The following is a 22,982-nucleotide window of genomic DNA, read 5'->3' on the forward strand; positions in this document are numbered from 1 at the left end:
TGAAAGAAGGGGGGTGAGAGTAGATCATTAAATAAGAAATCCCCCAGCAGAAGCAGTCACTGGCAAAACCTCCCTGGATGCTTTTAAGATGTCCTGAGTGTGAGAAAGTGTGTGTGTGTGTGTGTGTGTGGGGGGGGGGGGGGGGGGGTAAAAGAACGGTATGGCAGCTCTAGTGAAAGATGATGACAGTGCAATTACCAGAAAGTATGAAGCAAAAATGAGAAAAAAAAATTACTTGCGCAGCTTAACGGCCCCTGCAAACCAGCAAACCCATAAACAAAGTCTTTGATGCAATGCATTTTCTCCTGAGTACTATAACCCTTAAACACAGTTTCAGGAAAACAGGCCACATTACTCTAACACAAGATTTAAAAATCTCTTGTCAATTTAGCTACAATGAAACAGTTGGTTACCAAAGTTCCTCCCAGTATAACAAAATGAATCTCCAGATTCTGCACTACCAGAGCCCTCCCTGGTAAATATCAGTGTTCCACTGGACTCTTGCCTCTGAACCAATAATCACAATCTCTCTCTCCACCACAAACATCTGCAAGATAGGCAGTTCAGACTCTTCTGGACGTCCCAACAACTTCTGCTATCTGAAGCCTGCCTTCACTTGAATAGTGGCAGTCACCCACTTATATACATTTTCACCTGGAAACCCAGGCATACTGGCTTAAAGGGCCAGACTCCATTATTCTGCTTTATCTGTAATCCTGTACTAGGCTTCTCAATAGCTGTTGTTTCATTTAAGGACTCTCTGTCTAGCCCCACACTAGTAGTGACATGTCAAACTACCTTGCTTGGCTTATGTGCTGGCACAAAGCTATGGAACACATAGCTCCCACCAGCTTCAAATAAGCTGTAAGACCTGTGGACCCTGGATAGGCTGTCCACATTATGATAGAGAACAAAGGGGCTATGTTGCATCCAGAGGCCCATCTACTCATCTTGACATTCTCCACCTTTTGCTGATGAAACTACTGGATGGGGGTATGATCTGTGACAAGAGTGATCTCCCTGCCCCAAAGGTAATACCACAGGGAGTTAAACGCCTATCTGATGGTCAAACACTCTCTTTCAATAGTGGAGTATTTAGCTTCTGTTTTATTAGGTTTCTTACTAAGGTATCAGACCAGATGTTCCTCATTAGCATTAATTGTGTTAGCACAGCACCCAAAGCGACCTGTGAGGTATCAATGTAGATAACAAAGGGATAGAAGAAGTCAGGAGATGCCAGAAGGGCCTCTGTTCACTGGCATTGTTTGAGGTTCTGAAAAGCTTCCTTGGACTCACTGGTCCACCTGACCTAGTTTGGCAACTTCCCCTGAGTGAGGCTGGTAAGGGGGCCACATGCTATTAAGGGAAACTGTGGAATAAATTTCTGGTAGCAATTAACTCCAGAAAGATATATATTTTCATCTTGGTTTGAAGCATATGCCAGTTCCCAACAGCTTCACCTCCTCTTATCATATCTGAGGTACCTCACCTCAGTCATCCATATTTTACACATATGTGTGGATAGTAAGCCGTCTGTTCTTCAGCAAACTACACAGTGGCTGCAGCTTGGATAGATGGGAATCCCATTCTACTGAATGGAAGACAACAGTCAGGTAGGTGGCAATGTAAGTCTGAATATACTTGAATAATTTGTGCAGTAACCTCTAGAACATAGCAAGGGCTCTGTGAAGGCCAAATTGTAAAACTGTATACTGGAAAATCCCACTAGCCGTGAAGAATTCTGTTTTCTCTTTGTCCTTGTCAGTCAAGGGAATTTGCCAACACCACTTTGCAGGTTCCAGGGTAATAGAAAACCTAGTCTTCCACAACCTCACTACCAGCTCATCTATCCTGCACATACAGTAACTAAAAAAATGGGACATTATCTTAAATTGTCTGAAATTAATCACTGCAGAACTACACTGTGCTATCTAGGTTTGTAATTTAAAAATGGCGTTATTCCTGCCACTAGTGGACTCTTCAATAACTCATAGTTTCAGCATGTTTTAACTTCTCTTTTACTGTTTGTCTTTACATTTCTTGTAATCTGTAGGGTCTTAGGCTGACCTTCTCCACTGGGACTGTATATGGTGCTTAATAAGAGTTGTTCTCCATGGTAATTTTGAAAATACATCTACATTTCAAAGAAGAATATGCTGAACTTCCTGCTTTTTTGGCTTCAGATAGTCTTGCTACTGCCACTGGAGAGATTGTGTGCGCATAGTTTCTTTCTCACTCCCTTTGCCTTCAGGAATCATGTCTGCTACATTTATTTATATTGTCCTCAAAGGTTGCAGAACATTGATATCATGTGTATGCCCAAGTCTCCTGCCTGTACATCTGACTTTGTAATTTACCTCATTTACTCATGCACTGATATCATAATGTCACTGCCTCTTAGCAAACGAACTTGTCCTCAGAGTAGGGACCAGAACCAGAACTTGGTACTCCACCTGAAACCCTACCCTCGGCATGGCTGTTATGCAATCCCTGTTGGCTCATTTGATTCCTTTCCAAGTGTTCTTACACAATCAGAATTACATCCTTTTGTCTGTCCGAAAGCTCAGCATAATAGCCAGTGACCCTCCTAAAAGATGCAATTTCTTTTTCTAATGTTTCTTTCACTACAGCTAGTCCTCAGAGTCTCCTGCTATAGAACTTAAAAGGGCTACACCCCATGGAAGTTCATGGTAGCTCTTGGACTGAAAACATTTACTAAGGCAATAACTGTCTCCGGTCTTTCCCACCTTTCTCAATTACTTTTTCAACACTGACTTCCAGGTTAATTTAAACTTCTCCATTAACTTATCTGATGATCTTAGTTATTTAATGCGTAAAGGCTGGTACAGGTGTTTCATATCTTCTGACATAATGGGTGTGGTCTGGTCTGTGAATTTTTTTTTAAGTATCTCTAGCCATGAAAAAATGAAACTAGTTCTCTGGTAGCTTTTTTCTGAAGCAAGTTGCTTAGAAAAACTAGGTGGCACACCTAGAACCACCAAATATGTAATTTTGTCCTCTGTGGGAAGTGACCAATGGCCCCACTATAACCAGTGCAATCCTCTTGAAGGAGACTTTCATTATGGGCAGAGAAATTAAATGATTCTAAAAGCATGGATTAGAGACCATCTGTTAAATCTCAGGACACCCAATGCAGATGCTTTCAACTTCTTTTATAAAACCTGGACAGTAAAACACACACCTTCCTAAAACTCCTTTCCTACACTTTTAAAACTTTTGTTGTCCAGTCCATGACTGCCCCTGCCCCCAACACATAGCCATTAGCCATTTTAGAACCATTTGTCTAAACAGCTTAGGTACCAGTACCTGAAAAATGGTTTCTCCTCTTTTATTAGTTAGCCTATATAAAAGATTATTTTCCAGCCCAAAATAGGGATAAGCTGCTGGGTGTCCTTCAGGAGCTTCTCTTCCCACTATCCAAAAATCATTTTTTTATAACACAGCTTAGGGTTTCATTTTATACCTGAAGATTGGAAAGACTAGAATCCCCCTCCTCAGGATCTGATAGGTGGAGAGTCTTACTTCCTCTCCAGATATGAAAAAAAAGGTAATTAATTTCAATACATTTTTAAGCACTGCTGAATGGCTGAAGCAGGATGACAGCAGACAGTGAATGATGATTCTTAGACTGATGCATGTAGGGTAAGGTTACAGACCATAGATGGACAAAGGATGGTGTTTTAAGGGGACTGCGCTTCAAGGAAGGACCAAGAAAGCCTCTCTCTCCAAAGTCAGCAGCAAATATGTCTGCCGTTTATTGGTACTGAAGTTAAACACTGGTGCTGCTAAATTTCCATCAGAAAGTCTTCAACCTAAAAGCACTAAATAAAAAGTACTAACCGATGCCTTAAGGATAGGATTACAGAAGAGATGTGGTTAAACATGCTGTGGCCCATTAAATTGAAGGCCATTCCTTCTAGGTTAGAAAACAATTGCCTTTCCTTTCGGGTACTTTACCCTCTATGGATAGGGAGGGAGGACATGCAGTCTCTGCACAGAAAGCATACACAGACATATACACACAGACACACAAACATAAATAATACAAAAAAATCTCTACATGTTATATATTGAGTATTTAGCAGAGTTAAGGAAAGCTGTACCCTTTAGAAGTTGGAGAAGCCAAGCTTAGTATTGAAGTCTGAGAATCCTGACAATGTGTTTAATGTATGGCTAAGGGACTGATATGAGGAGTCCTAGGTTGGTACTAGGCTATCGGCCCTAGGGCCTATACAAGCCTAGCCATAACAATTCCCTGGATATTTATTCCCACAATATTTACTTCTCTGGACCCCTGTCTAGCAGGGCAACTGACATGATCCTCGGGGTGAATTTCATATCTCCCATCCAATCATCAAGGATCCTTTTGAAGACGGCCAAGGAGATGCTCTGCTTGACATGTACGGGCAGTCTATTCCAGAGTATGGGGAGTCTCTGGGTCAGGAACCTATCCTTCCAGCATGTTTTGTTCATTGTGATGACAAGGTTTAGATCCATGGAGCATGTGGCTCTGAGGGATTGGGATTTCTTTAAGTGGAGCATGTCCAACAGCTCAGCGTCTGACATGGCCTTGTATGTTAAGCAGAGATCACCTCCGAGTAGATGATATACCACAGATTAAAGCTGGAGGTTTTTAGATGGTCAGCATATGGCATCTGCTTTAGGCCTGTGATTCTTTTAGTGAGGTATTTCTGTGGCTTTTCCAGCTGTTGCAGATGTCTTGTGAGGTACATACCAAACGGGGCATTATACTCTATAATGGGTCTAATGAGGGATGAGTACAGTGGGACAATGACCTCCTTTTTTCTGGATGAAAAGCCCTTAGTGATGAGGTGTGCCAAATAAAAGGATTTCCTGACTGTTGTGGCAATGTGGTTATTGAAAGTAAGACCACTGTCCACCTGTGTCCCTAAGTCTCTCATCATACTTTCGATGTTTAGTGTACTGCCACCTATGTGGTAATTCATGGGTACATGTTTTTTTCCAAAGGGGATAACTATACATTTCTTGGCATTGTCTGGAGCTGGATTTGGAGTCTGGGTTCTGTCAGTAAGCCAGTTCGCAACCCATCAAGTGACATAGGGATTTATGCCCAGCTTAGTAAGTTTATCTCTGATTCCAGAGTTGGGGATGGTGTCGAAGGCTAACCTTGCCAACTAGGATTGTGATAAAGAAATTGAATAAACTATCAGATTAATTCCAAGCCACAGTACTCCAGGAACAGATGGTGGTTTCTATGTGGTTTACAGATATTTGACTATATCTGAATTTGTTGGCAAGGATTTAAGCAATACTTTATGTCTGAGAGGGTACATCTTGGTAGAATTTACTTCCAAATGGATTGGCTTGGTATTACATTCAGGACCATACTCTTTAGCCAAGATGATGCAAATCCAACCACAACATCTCTCCAACCATGTGCATGTACCATGACTTGAATTTTGCAAGAGGAAAAAAAAAAGTTTTATTTTGCTTTCTTCTGATTCTACTGAAAAGAGCAGATGTGTTTTACATTCACTGTTTCTTCTTTATTTTATTACTATATTTTTGTTAATGGTAAAATCATTAGATCATGTGGTGCTGCTTTGTTTAAAATTAATTTTGTAACTACTGCATTCATTTTTCATACTTTTCACATAGACACATACCAGTGTTTTTTATGGTTTTACACTGTGTATAGTATTTCTGTTTTAGAAGTTTTTTAGATGTGGTAATCCCGCATCTTAACTATAACACATAGTTCTGATCTTTTTGGGACGCTGATATTTAAGATTTTTTCTGTAACATGTCAGGGAAATCTATTATTTCAGAACATTTACTTTAACAGTTTATACAGTTGAAAAACACTGTAGATCTGAACTTTGGTATGAGTTAGACTATTATACAAAAGTTATAATAGGATAATTTTCTACTGAAGTGTGGTCTCAGTTTACTGATTAATTTACATAGTCCATATTATACTTTTTAATAATATGACGTCATGGTTGGGGTGGATTCTCTTGTATAGCTGCTTATTTAAGGTCGTTTTCAAAGGTCTGTGTAGAACGTACCCTGAACAGAAGGCACAGATACTAAATTCATTTAGGGAGATGTTCTGCTTATGTTTTTGAACTTATTAAAAAGAATGGAAGCAGTTGACTTTGTATATAGAATTAATGGTAATCTTCAAACCAAAGGGGAAAAGGTTACACAGTTCTTGTAATTTAACTGATATGTTTTTATAGTCAGCAGCCATCTAGTTGAAACACTGCTATGTTCTTATGGGATGGCATCTGCATATATCCCCATGGTCCACTTGACAAGAGGTTTATGGTATTACACAGTGAAGACTCTAGCTTGGCTGGGACTTTCTTGTAAAATTAATGGTAACTGATATTAGCAAAATGTTATACTTACTAAAGGAGGACGAATCTGTATAGTGTGTGATTATTCTTGCCAGACAGTGCCCTTCAAGCTTTTTGAGGCTTCTTGTATGCCTTGATGAATCACCATTGGGCTTGAGATTAGTATTTGGGATACCTTTAAGTACTCCAGGGATTTAAGACAGTTCACTATAATTCACTGCCACTGAAACACAACTTGGTGAAGCAGCAAAACCCCCAAAAATGTCAAACGTTTTGAAGGTAGCTGCACTCCCTGCATCCCTCCTGTGAGGGACTTTGTCCTGGCCCCTTTATTAAATATAACAGTAAGGATGTATCAACATTGAGAAAAGTGACAAATTTCAATGACCTGCTTATTCCATGGAAATGAACTATGATATGTTCTTATGTTCCTGCTTTGTGGATTGGCAATGTGGCACAGAAGGATAATGCCCTTAATACTCACTAGAAGACCTGTGTTCAGTTAGCAGCACTGGGAGCTGGAGGTGGATGCAGTGGAGTGCATGGGAATGAGTGGAGAACGTTGGCTTGCTCAACCTCAGAGGAGAAAAACAGCCTAGATTCACTACAATAAGCAGCACTAAGAGACTTGTGAGTTTCATGCTGCATAACTGGTAAGCCCTTTAGTCAGAAGGTTGTCCATGCACAGAAGCATGCATGCATCTCCCAAAGAAAATGACTGTGGAGCTCACAAGGCTGTCACTGTGTGGCAGGAGTTAAGGCACACTCCTAGAGTGATGTTATCAGTATGATGGTGCACCAATATCTTTGATCCTCACTGACGCAGGACATGGGTTCTGTTGACCTGAAACATGGGTAAGGTGGGTCTGGTATACCAAGAGAAAGAGGAGAGAAGCTGATGCCAACTGGTCAGCTGTGGGGAAGAAAAAAAGGGGGGCTATACAAAGTCACTCATGTGTTGTGACAAATACCAGTAGAAAATAATGTAATATTTCATAAAAGCCAAAACAGTGCATGTTGAAACTGCAGAAACTAGGCAAAAAAACGAAAAGAATACTATTAAATTGTATTTTACTTTGCAAGCGTCTTCCAAGGTATTGAATTAAAGGGAATAAAAAATTCAATGATGAAAAAGTGGACATATTTTAAATGTGAAGCAATATCATTTATAGATAATACTACTGCCAAGTAATTTTAAACGTCTAAGTTTGGAATGTGGAAATAAATCAAGGGACAATATGCAGTAAAGTATATATATGGTGTCTAATCTGCAATTTTTGTAGCTAATTGCTAGGAGTTTGGGAATGCCTTGAGGACAAGATGCAGATGACAAGGTACAAACTGGTACTTGTGTGTACTGCAGGTTAACTTGGTGAAACAAGACCTGAAATTAATTATATTCCATCTGTCTATCTGCCTGTCTATCCATCATTTGTTATCACTGTTAGGCCCATTAAGCTACTGGCTTCTGCAGGAATACCCAAAGTGATATTTCTACTACTAGGGGAAATTTGGCCAGGGCATTAGGGAACTTCCCCTACTCTTTGCAGTAGGGGGAAGAGATTGGGTGTTACACATCCTGACTTCCTGTTTCCTGTCCAGATGCAAAGCCAGCCAAGAAGAACAGTAAAAACATGGCTGCTGAGAGCTAAAGCAATTTGGAAGTGAAGTTAAATGTGCTGAAAATTAAGAAAAATGGTAGGATTGCTACCAGAAATGTTTTCAGGTGATGCGGGAACAGAGAAAACATTGTCTGTTGATGGTGAGTAGATCAGGAAGGAGATGGAGCTTAATGCAGTGATAGAGATGGACTCAAGAAAATTTCCAGAAAAAACTGAAATGGCAGAAAAAATAGATTTCAACCCTCCAGTTGGGAGGACTGCAGAATGAGTATCTGGAGGAGCTAATTAACCAGAGTGAGCCAGAAAGTAGAACTGCTGTATCCTGTATTGACATTATTTAAAAATTGAAAAGGGAGAAAAAGAGAAGTAAAAAGAGCCAGAGAAGGTTCCAGAAAAAGTCCTATGCTCAAACAGTGAAAGAAGGAGTTAAGGGGAAGACAGGGCTAAGGGGAAGACAGGGTTGAAGGAAGTCAGGAAAAAAATATGTTGTTCGGGTTAGCAGCAAAAAAGCACAAGGCCTGGAGAGATATGAGGTATGGGACATTGTTATTGCACCTCTGGGAGTAAATGCTGAAGAGGTAAGAGCTGTCATTTTAATAAACAAAGAAACTTTTGTTTGAAATTTTTTTTTAAACTGGCCAGAACATGGAAAACGTTTTAGGGGCCTATGAAAAAAAGAAAGCAGACTTTTAAGGGTCAGAATATGTTGTGCAAACTCAGGCAAACAAAAAAAATCTTGATTCAGCTTAGAACCGAAGTGGGAGCAAAATAACTGAGAGAATATTTACTGACAATATGTAAAGAAGTGGTGGACGCTACTAAAATCTATGATGAAAGAGGATTATGGACTACCTACTAATATTAATGTGCATGACAATAGAGGTTTTATGAGGAATAGACGACAAAGCAAAGACTTGTTATTTTTGTGGAAAAAGTGATCATTTAATTAATGAATGTGTCAAAAAAGATGTTACTTATGTGGTCAGACAAGTCATAATGCAAAGAAATGTAAAGTGAAACATACAAAATGTGGTAATACAGGACATTCATGGTTAGAATGTGAGGTACAAATACAAGAAAATGAAAAAAAAATGAACTTCTACAAGAAAAAGACAGAAAAGAATACTATACAAGAACATGCAACACACCAAGAAAAAAAAACACATAGAAATAGTATTTAAATTTCAAGGGAAAGACAAAGAAAAATAAAGACAAAGTGAAACAAGTGAAGGGTCAGAGTGACACATAGTAAGATGCAAGAAAAATTAAAGAGGAAAGAAATATAACATTTAAAATTATAATGGTAAGACAGAATAAGAAAGGTAAGGTATAAGAAGATTATTCTAATAACTGTTTTATAAAGCTAAAGATATTAGCTTTGAATGTGAACAGTATGAAGAATATTAAGAGAAGAATTCATATTTCACAATGGTGTGCTGTACTAGTAGCTCAAGTAATAGTGTTAGTAGACATTAGAATGCTAACGGAAGAAGAAAGGGTGCAAACAGAAAAGGTTTGGAATGCTACTGTGGAATACAGGCACAGAAACGTGTCAAGGTATATGCATACTATGGATGAAAATATAAAAATGTTAGACATTACAACAGAACTGGGCCAAATAACAGTAGTGGATATAAGATGGAAAATGCATGTACATAGACTAATAGGTTTATATGCATATGTGACAAAAAAAAAAGAGAAACAATGTTTAAATGTATACCTAATTATGTCTGCGTTAACATGGATGTAATAATGACAGGCAACTTTAATTATAATTTGAAAACTAAAAAGAATACTTGTGATCTTAAAATGGTTACTGAAATTATGAAATGTGGAAAATTAAAAAATATGGGAAAATAAGCACTGGACTTACAAAAGAAGTGAAACTAAGACAGAAACTGATTGTTATTATATCAGAAGGCCTAAAATGACACAAAAAGGAATTAAATATAGTGGGTTCTCTGACCATGTGGTGATTTGGATAAAAATTCAAGAAAATTAAGAATATATTAAAATAGGAAAAGGCAAAACAAAGTAAATGAAAAAGAGTTAGATTCAGGAGAAAGAAAAGAGATTACATAATCATGGCAATGACATATCAGTATGAGAGATTTTTATGAAAATTGGATAATATCTTGGATTCAATTTAAAAAGAACACAAACAAGTATTTTTAGAATGCACAGAAAAGAAAAGGGAAAAAGAAGAAAAATGGAATACAAAATATTAAGTCAAAAAAATCTTTGAAAACTTTTTAGAGAAGAAAAAATAATTTTATGAAAAAGAAAAAGAATTATATAGAAGAAATAGGGATAAGGTTAATAAATTATGTAAGCAAAAATATTGCTTACAATGAGAAAAGGAAGTAGTAGCACCATACTTAAGATAGTAAAAAAAAAGGAAAGATAATAAGGGAATTAAAAAATAAAGAAGGGAAACAAGTTAAAAAACAAGGAGAAATATACAAAATAAAGAATATAAAGAAGGTAACACAGAAAAAAATTTATAGTGGTGAAAAATTAAATAAGAAAAAATAATGAATATTTAGACAGAAAAATAAATAAGAGTTGAATGAGATCATGAAAGATATTAATGTTAATTCAGGCACAGGGTCGGATGAAATTGAATATAGTATGTATGAAGAAATGTATGATTGGCAAAGAATGGTGTTTATAGAAGTAATGAATGAGTGGCTAGAAAGAGGAATTAAATACAAAGAAATTTGCACAGGTGTAATAAAACTTATATTAAAGAAAGGAGATAAAGATGAAATAAAAATTGGAGACCAATTACACCGACTAACACAGACTATAAAATGTACATGAGAATAGTAACTAAAAAACTACAATGTAAAATAGAAAGCTTATATAATCAGAATGTGTTTGGGAGAAAAGGAAAGGGGAGTCAAGACCTATTGTGGATAAGAAGGGAAGCAATTGATGGTATTATTAATAAAAAAAGTGGAAACAAAAATCATGGTAGGTGAAGTCAGTAAGGGATATGATAACATTCAATATAAAGCATTATGTGGAACTTTAAAAGCATACAACATAAGTGAACAAATATCACACATAATTACATAAATATATGGAAAGAATTATGTGAAAATGAATGTAAATGGTTGGACTGGGGAAGATTTTAAATAGAATATGATATAAAACATGGATGCCCTGCAAGCAGTTTGATTTTTCCTAAAATCAGGAACACAGCAGAAATGGAAATTAATAAAATGTCAAGTAAGGGAGGATACAGAATGATGGAGGAGATACAGTTACCAATAATATATAATTACGCTGATAATATTGTAGTAATAGCAAAAAATACAACCTGGATGGAAAAAAAATAATGAAAATTTGAGTACACAGTTGAAGAAAACTGGGTTAAGCATAAATAAAGAGAAAAGCAGAGGATTTGGGTATGAAGGTATTATAGGAGGTATGGAATATAATGAAAAGAGTACAGTTACTTTAGGAATGGTACTTGGAAGGACAGAAAACAGACATGAACAATGGGCTAAAGTTATTAAAGGAATCAAAGACATGATTACATTATATAACACATATAGGTTTTTATACAAAAAGAAAGCCCAAAGACATGATTATATTCTATAACACATATAGGTTTTTATACAAAAAGAAAGCCCATTTAATAAACACCATAATAATAGCTAAAATGGCTTATACTGCAAATGTTTATAAGGTCAAAAATAACCAAATGAAGCACTGCCACTGTGCCATTGATGTAAATCACAGGAAGAAAAAAAACACTCCAGTTCACAGACTCAAATACACTTATTAATAACACCAATAAAGATTAACTGCTTTCGTCCTCAAAAACTGGGACTTCATCAGAATCTAACTATAACAATTCCCATCCCATTTTATATTAAACATGTTCAAACAATTAGTTAATTAGTGACATATAAACTACTTATATAATCAAAACAGTTATTAGTCAAACAGTTATATAAAAGTGGACAGAAATTGTTATAGTCAGATTCTGATAAAGTCCCGGTTTTCAAGGATGAAAGCACTTAATCTTTATTGGTGTTATTAATAAAGTGTGCTTGAGCCTCTGAACTGGAGCATTTTTTCTTTGAATGTTTATAAGATTCCAATGAAACAAGTGAAATTATGTAGACAATGTTTTCATTTATTTGGAGGTCAAGACTGATGTTGGTTAAGAGGGGAATTTTGTATATGAAAGATGAATGGGGAGACTGGGGCTGATGAATCTGATTGTGCATGCAGCCTCTTTAAGTATGTATAAAGTACTAAAAGGAATAATGACAAATAATAAAGAGCTGACAGATACAATAATGTATTATAAATATAAAGAAAGAATACTAAACAGAATAACACACAAATCAGAGAAGAAGCAGGACAAAAGTTTGGAACACCTTTTGATTTTAAAGGACAGAGATAAGGGGAACCAGAAAAGTGGGGCATGTAAATAATGTCCACATATTTTGGGGGGGTAAACTGTTACAGTAGGTGAGTTTCAGTTAAGAGTTCATTTAGCTAATGGGAATTGTAATGGCAAAGGGTTGGTGTACTTGAGTATTTGTGTTGGATGTCAAGGGTTCTATGTAGGAAAAATGGAGCATATGCTCCATAAGCACATTTATGAACACCTTTATGCTACAGAAACTAGGAAGCCTAATAATTCACTCTTTAAACACACTTTAAGTTGCACAGGGCAAGCCTGTTTTAAGTTTGGCATATTGGAAAATGTGTTGAAAGACCCTAAAGGTGGGGACTGGGGTAACAGGATTAGCAATAGTGAAATCAGATGGCAACTTAAATTAGGGGCCATGTACCCCCCGGGAATGAATGAACATCTCTCATTAGCACCTATTTTAAAAGACAAAGCACATAAACTTATGTTGTATAAAACTGTGAATTTTTATGATTTTACAAGTTTTAATTCTCAGTCTTAGTATTAGATCTGTGGTATGTATGTTTAAGAACTCATTATGTGTTGTATTAATTGCTTATTAACTTTGGTTAGCAATTAAGGGGATTATGGGTTTGTTATTTAAACAGCCCAAATGGTGAGACACCCAGGTTTGAAAAAGTCCACGTTTAAGTGGATGAAAGCGCTTACCATTTGGAACTGTTTCCTTTGAGATTGTTTGCTTCTCGTATTTTGTTGCTGCTGTTTATACATTTTAGCTACCTGAGTTTTATTTGGTCATCTGGGACTGTTCCAGTTTGTAAGGTCTATTGCTTCAGTTGCTGCTTTTGACCTTGTGAAACTGTGAGATTTTGGAGCTTATTGCCGCTAGTAAGTTTTGCGACTTTAACACAACTGCTGGCACCTTGAACAGTTTGACATTCTGGGACTGTACCATTTCGTAAGGCTTTTACCTTATTGCTGCTACTATTGTGTTTTAGGCTGTATTTTCAGCTGTTTTTTAACACTGCTTGGACTGTGTTGAATTAAACAAGTTACAAATCATTACCGGAGTACTTATTACAGGCGTTTGAAGGTTTCCCAGATGGAATTTTGGTATATGAAAGATGAACAAGGGAGATTGGGGCTGATAAATCTGATTGTGCATGCAGACTCCTTAAGTATGTAAAAAGTACTAACAGGAATAATGAAAAATAATAAGGAGTTGACAGAAACAATAATGCATTATAAATATAGAGAAAGAACACTAAACAGAATAACACCCAAATCAGAGAAGAAGCGGGACAAACTTTTTTGCACTAATTCAGGACTGTGGGTAGGATTTCAATGTATGAAGCTGGTTCCTACATCAAAGGTAGTCTAACAACCATGAAGACATATGGGTGACCGCAATAGATAAACACACTATTGTTTTAAAACATGACAAGTGTGGTGGGAACACTAATTGGAAATACCGACCAAGACATTTTCTCAAAAATGTTTGAAGCTGCCTTTACTTTAAAGCTGTTCAATATTTATTCAAACTACTACATTTATGAGCTGTGAGAATTAGAATTTAAGTATACATTAAATATTTAACTACTTTAGCTCAGAAGGAACAGGTGCTGTGGTGGTGGTGCTGCGGTAGCGCTGTCGCCTCATAGCAAGAAATTGTCCCGTTCGATTCTCAGCTAGAGCATCTTCTGTGTGGGAGGCATATGTGAATGGGGTGTGCCTTCATTGAAGGTTGTGCGTTAGGGCTGGTAACCCGGTACTTAAAAATCCACTACCAATCATTAGCGGACCGGAGTTCCGCTCTGGCGACCCCTAACCGGGAAAAGCCGAAAGACACAAACAAGCTCAGAAGGAACAGGAAAATATAGTGATCTATATATAATTAAATGCAACTTTACGGGAAAAAAAAAAACATAAAGCAAGTGTGCACACAGTGTCAAGAAGGAAAAGCATTTGTATCAAGGTAATAACAGTTTGCTGCTTAAATTAATACAATTTATTTTTGTACTGTCTGCAATGCCTCAAAATAAATATACTAACTCAAAAGTTACGTTACTTGAAATGTCTCTGTTGGAATGCAACTCCGAAATTAGTATATTCACTTAATGGTAGTGGGGCTACAGGCCCCTGTACAACTGTTTAGAATTGCTATTAATTATTTCTCTTTGCACTCTTTTCAAGTTAGAAACGTAGATTGTTACAATTAATTCACACCATTACCTATATATATATATATATATATATATATATATATATATATATATATATATATATATACACATATATATATATATATATATATATATATATATATATATATATATATACCAGGTATAGCCTGGTAAGGCAGAAGTGCTTTCTGCAGCCCTGAACCAAGCTGTATATCATATAAAAATATCCATAGCATGCATCAAAATTTTAGTTTAACCATTTCAGCACTTTGTCTCCCTCAAGCTTCTTATTCTTAGCACAAAACTAGAGAGTGAATTATCATGACTTTTCATTACTCAAGTACGACTTATTTTCAATACACTAAGTCATTTTTAGCAAAAAACTTCCTGAAAATCTGTCTCACCTTCTTCACTGCTTTATATAAATAGACAAATATAGATATTACTGGCAAACTTAATGAAGCAGCAAATGTAGAAGATAAAATATGTTAACAAATAACTTAAAACACTGGACCAAATCAGTCATGTGGTACATCTAGAAAACATGATGTCAAGTAATCTTAAATCTGACCTTCATTTTCACATATGTTATTTAGCCTGTAAATCACTTAAATGAAATCACTCGACTTATAAACATTTCTTTAAAAAGTGCACATTTCTACATGAAAACCATGATACATCATACGTCATGCACATATTATCCCATACATTTTCTAAGAAAAGTATTTTTTTAAACACGTTTATTGAATCATCACTTGTGACACAGGGAAATTTATATTTATAGAAAAGTATTCAAATTATTTTCAATTAACATTAAAATTCTTGATTTGGAACACTTTTCTCCTCAACAAAGTTCATTTTGTGTTGTTCTTCCCAATTTTTCACTGTTAGTAGCCTGAATTTAAAACTAAATTAACACCAAAAGTATATAATATCACTTGTGTTTCACCTACTAAGTAATTATACTGTTCTTTACTAGATGATAAAATGCTAAATATAAAATAGTGAACAGAAGGCAGCATTTATAACACCATCTCATAAAAGTGTGGTGTGAACATACTGGCCAACCTGACATTCTGGGAGATTGATATTTTCTCTCATACTTGGCACTTAATTATTACATATTAGTTTTTTTAACAATGAGCAAAATGGAAGTAATACAAACTTCATTAAAACTCAGTACATCTGAGTGATGCCTCCAGGTGCATCTACAGTTAACTCCTACTAAAACCTCTAAGTGTCACATATTGCTTGTTCATATTTGCATCAATAATTCCAAAAACATGCTACGTAGAAGGTTTTAAAACATTTCAACTTAAAGCTTACACAATAGCAAACTCAACTGCATTAACATTTGACCTCTGTCTAGTGCAGGTAAATAGATATTAACTGTTGTTTTTATGATATTAATTTACATAGATATAATTTTTTGCATTTTTCTAAATATCTCAACAACCAAGTAATAGACAGAACTCCTTGGCCTCTTATGAAAGCACTTAGCTAGATGAATAAAATGCTGCTGACAATATCTGTGTAACTTGAATGGTTGCAGAGATATTTTACGTTGTTTACAAAATTTTACAAAAGAAATAGTTACTGTGGCTTATAAAATTTGGTTTAAGACACAGAACGTAAAGAATGCTACCAGTATAGAAAATGGCTTGTGCTGAAGAGTTTGCCATTTATACTTCTTTCATAATCCCTATGGTTCCAGAGATATGAACATTTGTTTGAAATGCGAGAACATAATTTGATTCTGTCAAAAGGTTTAGGCTCCGCCCACTGGAAATTACATTGCAAACTTCATGAGCTCCATTGAAGTGACTGAGTTAAGACCAGTGATGTGATTTTCAAATAGTACAGGTTGATAATGCAAACTGCCAGCTCACCAAACTCATTACATCATTTTCCCTAAAATGACATAGCATTAGAAGACGCTATTTAATTGGGGGGGGGGGGTGAGAGGCTTGGACGTCAGAGAAAAGAAAAAAAATATATGAAATATGATTTTTTTTGTAAGTCTATAGAACTTTGCCTTGAAATGTCCAGCATCACAAAGCAGGTGATTATAACAGCAACCTACATCCTTATAAAGTCATGTTAAATTTCACACTAGAGTCCCACCATTTTCATGTACTAAAATTTGCTGAAAATTAGTAAATTGTGAGGAATATGAAACAGTTAGATGCCAACAAAAATGCAAATTTTCTAATCATATTTAAAAAACAGAGCATTCAAATTAACATTCACACAGAAATATTAGTACCCAAGTTGGCAGCATGTCTCTAGTCTACTATCCCTTGGCCGATACCAGGTAAAATTCACTCAAGATATGGCCTGTTGTTCTTTCGTCACTATTGGTTCTTCATACTCTCAGACTCACAAAGGAAATAAAAAAGGCATTTAAGATTGAAGAGCACATCAGTGTGGAATATACCTACATTCTGGCATACAAACTATTTGGTACTTTATAATACAATGGTGTTTGAGCTGGTTTACCTCCATAATGTCGATGGCCACAAAAGCTAACCCACTTCCGCAAACTCTGAACTGCATCTTCACAAAACCTCAAACACAGATATTCAGAACCACAAAATCTCGCCCCCTTTTTGGCCCATGTTAACACTTGTTTGTAGGTGTGATGTGGTCGAAAATGTTGACTTTCGATGGTTTGTTGGCTGAGGTTTCAGCGGTATGGGTTTCGCAAAAATGATTCAGCATCATTCACCATTGTGACCTTCAACATTATGCAGATAAACCGTTTGAGCCACCTATATGGAAGGCAATACTGGTTAAATTAAATCAGTTAACAGGACAATATCAAGAAATGTCATTCTGATACATACTTCATAAGGGTCCTTAAAATATATAACCGATTCTACAGCAGTCTTAAATTCTGAGACTTGTAAGTGCAAGTGCTGGAGTAGTGAGGCTAAAAGTGCAAAAAATATACCTGCATATGCATATGCTATGTTTGAAATCACTGTTCTCTTGGTGCATTCCCTTTTCTCTAGGGTATAGTAATCTCAGAGTTAAGGGGGAGTGTGGAGGTAAATGCCTCTTACAAGGGGAGGTGCATGGAGTAAATAATTTAAAGGTAAAACAAATTGTTGACATTTTATGTTCTCCTTCAGTTTTACTTATAGTTTTCATAATTGCAGGCTCTTGCAATAACAGGTCTTGGAATTACAATAGAGTCAGCAGACTCAGTGACACATTATCAAAGAACCCGAAGGTAACAAATGTTGACATATTGTCCACTCCTCACCCAACCTTGGCTTGACTCTGTGTGTGTGTGTGTGTGTGTGTGTGTGTGTGTGTGTGTGTGTGTGTGTGTGTGTGTGTGTGTATGTGTGTGCGCCCCATGTAGTACACCTAGTGGCTAGAGGTATTTCAGGCTCAAACCCTGTACCTTTGGTACAGGGTAAAAAGAACCTAAAGTTTCTAGCCACCACCATTTCACAGCTTTGTCCAGATTTGTTTTGCTAAGAGTTGAGAAGAGCTATGGTGGGAAGTGAGAACAGAATTTGTATTCCCCCATTACTGTTCTGTTGTTTGTCCAGGTTTTTGTGCTAAGAGTTGAGAGCTATGGTGAGTGAGAAGTGTGAACTGAATTTGTATTCCCCCATATTAAGTTTCAGTCTTCCTATTTTTTAGGAAACTGCTGATTTGGCATAGTGGTTTGTTGCTCTGACTGTAGTGTACAGGGTCCTGGGTTCAAGACTTGCCAATGAAAGGCATGGTTGTAACACAACATTTTATTCTAGCAACTTTCCAAAATTATACAAGCAATGGTTAAAATGTGTCCCTGGTAACTACCACTACTTGTGAGCTTTGTCCAGGTTTTTTGTTCTAAGAGTTGACAGCTATGGTGACAAGTGAGAACTGAAATTGTATTCCCCCATTATTGGCTTTGTTTGCCCAGGTTTTTTGTGCTAAGATGTTGAGAGCTATGGTGAGAAGTGAGAACTGAATTCATTAAATGATAGCCATTAAGTTTCAGTCTTCCTATTTTTGAGGAAACTGCTGATTTGGCAAAGTGGTTTATTGCTCTGATTGTAGTGCATAGAGTCCTGGGTTCAAGACTTGCCGGTGACATGCATGGTGGTAACAACATTTTATTTTAACAACTTTCCAAAATTATACAAGCAATGTTTAAAATGTGTCCCTGGTTTTTGACCTTTTGCATCCCCCCCCCCCCAAAAAAAAAACTGCACTTGAAAATAAGTGCGAGAAGCTGTGCAAGATGCCTGTGGCTTACACTACTGTCATTCTATTTATAGTGTGGGTGTGGAAGTAGACTTTTATGATGGAAATGTTCTAAATTGGGCAGTTTTGTCATTATTGGTTCATGCATTTTGTTTCATTCCCTACAGTACAGCATACTAGAAAAATGTTCAAACAATAAATTTAAATGTGCTCTACCAAGTATGTTGTATTATACAAGGAATTTAACTTAATAAAGTCAGGAAGGTGTATCAAAGAAAAGAACACATATACGTTTCTTGTTTTGTGTGCAAGGGGCGAATGATTTGAAAACAGCCCAAAGGTAATCTTTATTCATCACTGGCTAGATGCATTTTCTTTGGATGTGGTGTGGGTGAGTTTCAAGGGCAGAGAAGTTTTAATGCCAAGTGCATTTTCATTGAGACAGTATTGCTTTATTTAGCAGATGTCAAAATAAAATCCAAATAATCATTATAGAAGTAAAGCAGTATGCACACATTAGTGTTTATGGTAAATGGGGCGAAATCACCAGGTAATGGGACATTGGAATGGCTGCAGGGGGTCAGTGGTGCCATATTTTGGTTGTCTGTTCTTCAGTTTGCGTTTGAAAGTTGATATCCCACAATTCCATTGGAGTGGGTGGGGTTACATAATTATGTATGGAAATTAGATGTTAATCAGCATACAGATTTTTACTTATTTTTCATGGGTATTGTCCAGATTTTTGATGTTTCCAGGTTGAGAGGCATGCACCCAATCTGTACCTGTGGCTAACCCAAGACTACAATGAAGGTGAATAACAAAGGCCAGTAAAGCACAAAAAAGAAAAGGGATAACAATGTACAGGCAAAAAAAGTACAAGGGAGTTTTTTCAATGCAGAAAGATCATAAATAACTAGGTTACAGTAGCAAATGAAGTCACTTTAAATAAATACTGTAACTACTTCCTTTGCAGACAAAGAAAAGAAAATTGGTTTGTTATAAACATTTCTACAATTAATTATTTCTAAATTCAGTAGACAGCGGCAATCAGGCAGGAGCAACATTCTATCAAGTAGAAAGTATCTGTTCTTACCATTTTGTTCTTTTGCCTTGTCATTTTGAACACTCATGTTACTCCTGTTACAGGCAGTGGAAGCAGACTCCTCTGTATGCACACACCAGTACATTCTGATCTTCAGAGATAACGATTTCAACAAACCAGTTCCGTGATTCCATTTAGAGTTACAGAATACGTAACATTGTACTCAGCATGAATGGAGTCTCCCTAGTATATATTTTCCTAAAGAAAAGAATTAATAGTATTACTGAAACTTTACTGTAATAACATAGCACATTTTCAGAGTCCTTCCTAATATACCATAATTATTTCTGAATGTTTGCTGTCACAGTGGAAGTAATCTTTCAAATATAGGCTGCACGATGCAGTCACAATATACATTTCATTTTGTCGACTCAGACCCACAGTTCTTGAAAACAAACTTCTCAAATGCTGCACAACAGAAAACATGTTCATGTAATGACAGTTAAAACATTTCTGCAAAGTTAATTTCTTACTTCATTAGCTAGGACAATGCTGAAGAAACTAAAGAGCTATAACAATGAAACACACACCCCCACAAGCTTTGCCTGTGCATGTCTGCATGCAGCCAGGTATCTGTAGCTTATTACAGTTTTAGTGCTTGTCAACATCCAATCACAGTTACTCTGATGGTCATTTGTACTTCCTCATATAACTCAGTCTGTCAACTCACAATGGAAAAAAGCAACAGACCCATATAACTTTTCCCTCCAGCATGAAATAAGACACCGTAAGGTAGAAACTGACTTTATAAGAAATAACCAGCTCCACAAAAATGTACAGCATTTTTTTCTACAACACTCAAAGTGAAGGACTTGGAAAATTCTTCTTTACATTATCAAAAACATAAAACTGCTAGTAAAAGATTATGTTGTACAGCTTAGTTACCTGCCTAGATCAGTGTTCATTAAATAGAAACAATTGCTTACATATTTTTGAACAGTCTTTTTAAGAATACTTACTGCAGACCTTTTAGCTGCTAAGTGTCAGACTAAATACTTGGCATATTCCACATCTGCTTTCAGTTTCTGAAATATTTAAGTCCTCACTGAGGTCATCTTAATTTGCAAAGCTCAATTGACATGAATGTGATACACATGAAACTTGATACACAGTAAAACTTTATTCTGGTATAAAAGATAAACCGTACTTTGATGAAACAGTATGCATGACTATAGATCGCCTTTATAGTAGCCCTAGAACTAGAACAACAGATCTTAAAAGAAATAAAGAATAAAACCACATGCCTAATTTACTCCTGTAGTTAGAGTGATTTAAAATATTTAAAAGAAACTGTACCTGCAAAATTGCTAATTTTCATACCATCAGCAAGTACTAAGTATTATATTCAGCGATCTTAATTTTATTACAAGTTGTAAAGCTTCGATATTGTGTTGTCCTTGATACAGAATCTCAAAGCACTGGATATACAACAACAGCCTGATAACGCACAGTGTATAACAGTACACTAGGAGTAGAGGTCAGATGAGTAAAGTAACAAGTTACTAACAAGTGTCATCCTGTTGTCCTCATTTTGATTGCCTTCATGTTCACCTGCATACCGTGCATTTCTAGGTAAGCCACTGACCACAGCAGTATTCTAAGGTCATTCATACTTGTGCCTAAAGAGCTTACAATCTCAACAAATGAATAATTAAAGAAGATAATAAGCCTGAACATTTAACTATCAATCATGCAGATCAGTTGTGCATGCTGTGAGCATACTAGGCACGTAGCCACAAACACTTCTGGTGCTGTTTGGAAGAATACTATAAGAAGCTACGTAGTCCAGAAAATAAGACAGCTGTAGGGAATGTAATTACCAGAATGCAGTGCCTAACATAAATTACAGTCACTTTCAGATAACAAAAATGTAAATTCATGAAAAGTTCAGCATCTTATAAAGCAAGAATCTGATTTACATTTAATCGTACAAGCATTAAGTTTTGCATGGATACAAAAGCCTAATGTGCACTTTGATACTTCTAGAAATAAAATGCACAGCTATTCAATCAAAAGGACTAGCTATAAATATTCAGATTTATGGTTAGCAACATAAGGTAATATTAAACAGGGCAAAGAAGGCTTTCATGCTGCTCAGACATGGTAAATAAAATCAAATATGATCTTTCCTGCTATTACAAAAGGTCATGGCATTCTGAATAGGTCTCTCAAATGACCCTTCAGATTGGGCAGGTAATACATGTGTGAATCCAAAGTAGGGAAAGAACTACAGCACTATAGCACTTAAGCTGTAATGCCCTGTCTTTGTCAACAGCTTTCACTGCTCCTTAGAGAGAAATTCCAAAATGTCCAGCTCCCATTCTACAAAAACAATTAAAAAAACTAGAATTTGAGGCAGCGAGCCAGAGATAAACAGGTTGCCTGTGATACACCCAAGAATGTATGCATGCAATAAGACATTAGGGAGTGTGAGTTGTACAGATATTACATAGCATGCACAGGGGTGCTGTGAAAAGGCAAGTGTTTGACAATCCTTGAGCATGTGGTAATATCCATGGTTCTGCTACGAAATGTCAACTTCCTGAAAGTTGAAGTTTCAAAACAATGAAAAAAAGTACACAAAAAAAAAGAAAAGGGTGAAGATGTCCATTTTCTTGTTTTTTTGCTGGGGCAAGCTCCCTGCACCTCCCAGTATGGGGGCAAACCCATCACAACTCCTGAACTTATATTCACCAACTCCATGGTTGCACCAACTCGAAGAAGGGAGAAATCTCCTTAAAAAGTGAATTACTGTCTGCAATCATGTAGAACTTGCACTGGTAATGATTTCCTATGGAGAAGAGCTTTTGGTGTTAAGCAGTTTATCTTTTTTTTTTTTTTTGCAAGCTACTGACTCTTAGGTAATTTCTCCATGAGCATGTGTAGCAGAAGCCAACTTCTATATCATGCACACCCCCAAGTGCATAACCGTACATGTACAGCGTGCACGTTTTTTTTTTTTGTTTTGCAGGTTGAATTTTACATTGAGCAATTTATGTATGATAACTATAGATTTTGCAGTGTTGTATGATAACTATAGATTTTGCAGTGTTTTAATGCAAAATAGATGTTCACCATTAGATCAGTCTTGTAGTAGCTTAAGCT

At 36.3% G+C, this 22,982-nt stretch overlaps 1 protein-coding gene across 1 annotated transcript in view; it reads right to left on the bottom strand.

Moving 5' to 3' along the window:
- The window catches only part of LRRK1 (leucine rich repeat kinase 1), a 2,417,153-nt gene that overhangs the window by 2,219,833 nt on the left and 174,338 nt on the right, over positions 1-22,982 (bottom strand). Inside the window, 1 exon segment of the mRNA XM_044078686.1 lies at positions 19,869-20,075. Within this exon segment, the coding sequence (XP_043934621.1) occupies positions 19,869-19,962 (94 nt within the window). The 5' untranslated portion in view covers positions 19,963-20,075.

Source organism: Protopterus annectens, chromosome 7.part1 (assembly GCF_019279795.1).
Source record: "Protopterus annectens isolate FY-2018-M chromosome 7.part1, PAN1.0, whole genome shotgun sequence".
Lineage (NCBI taxonomy): Eukaryota > Metazoa > Chordata > Ceratodontiformes > Protopteridae > Protopterus > Protopterus annectens.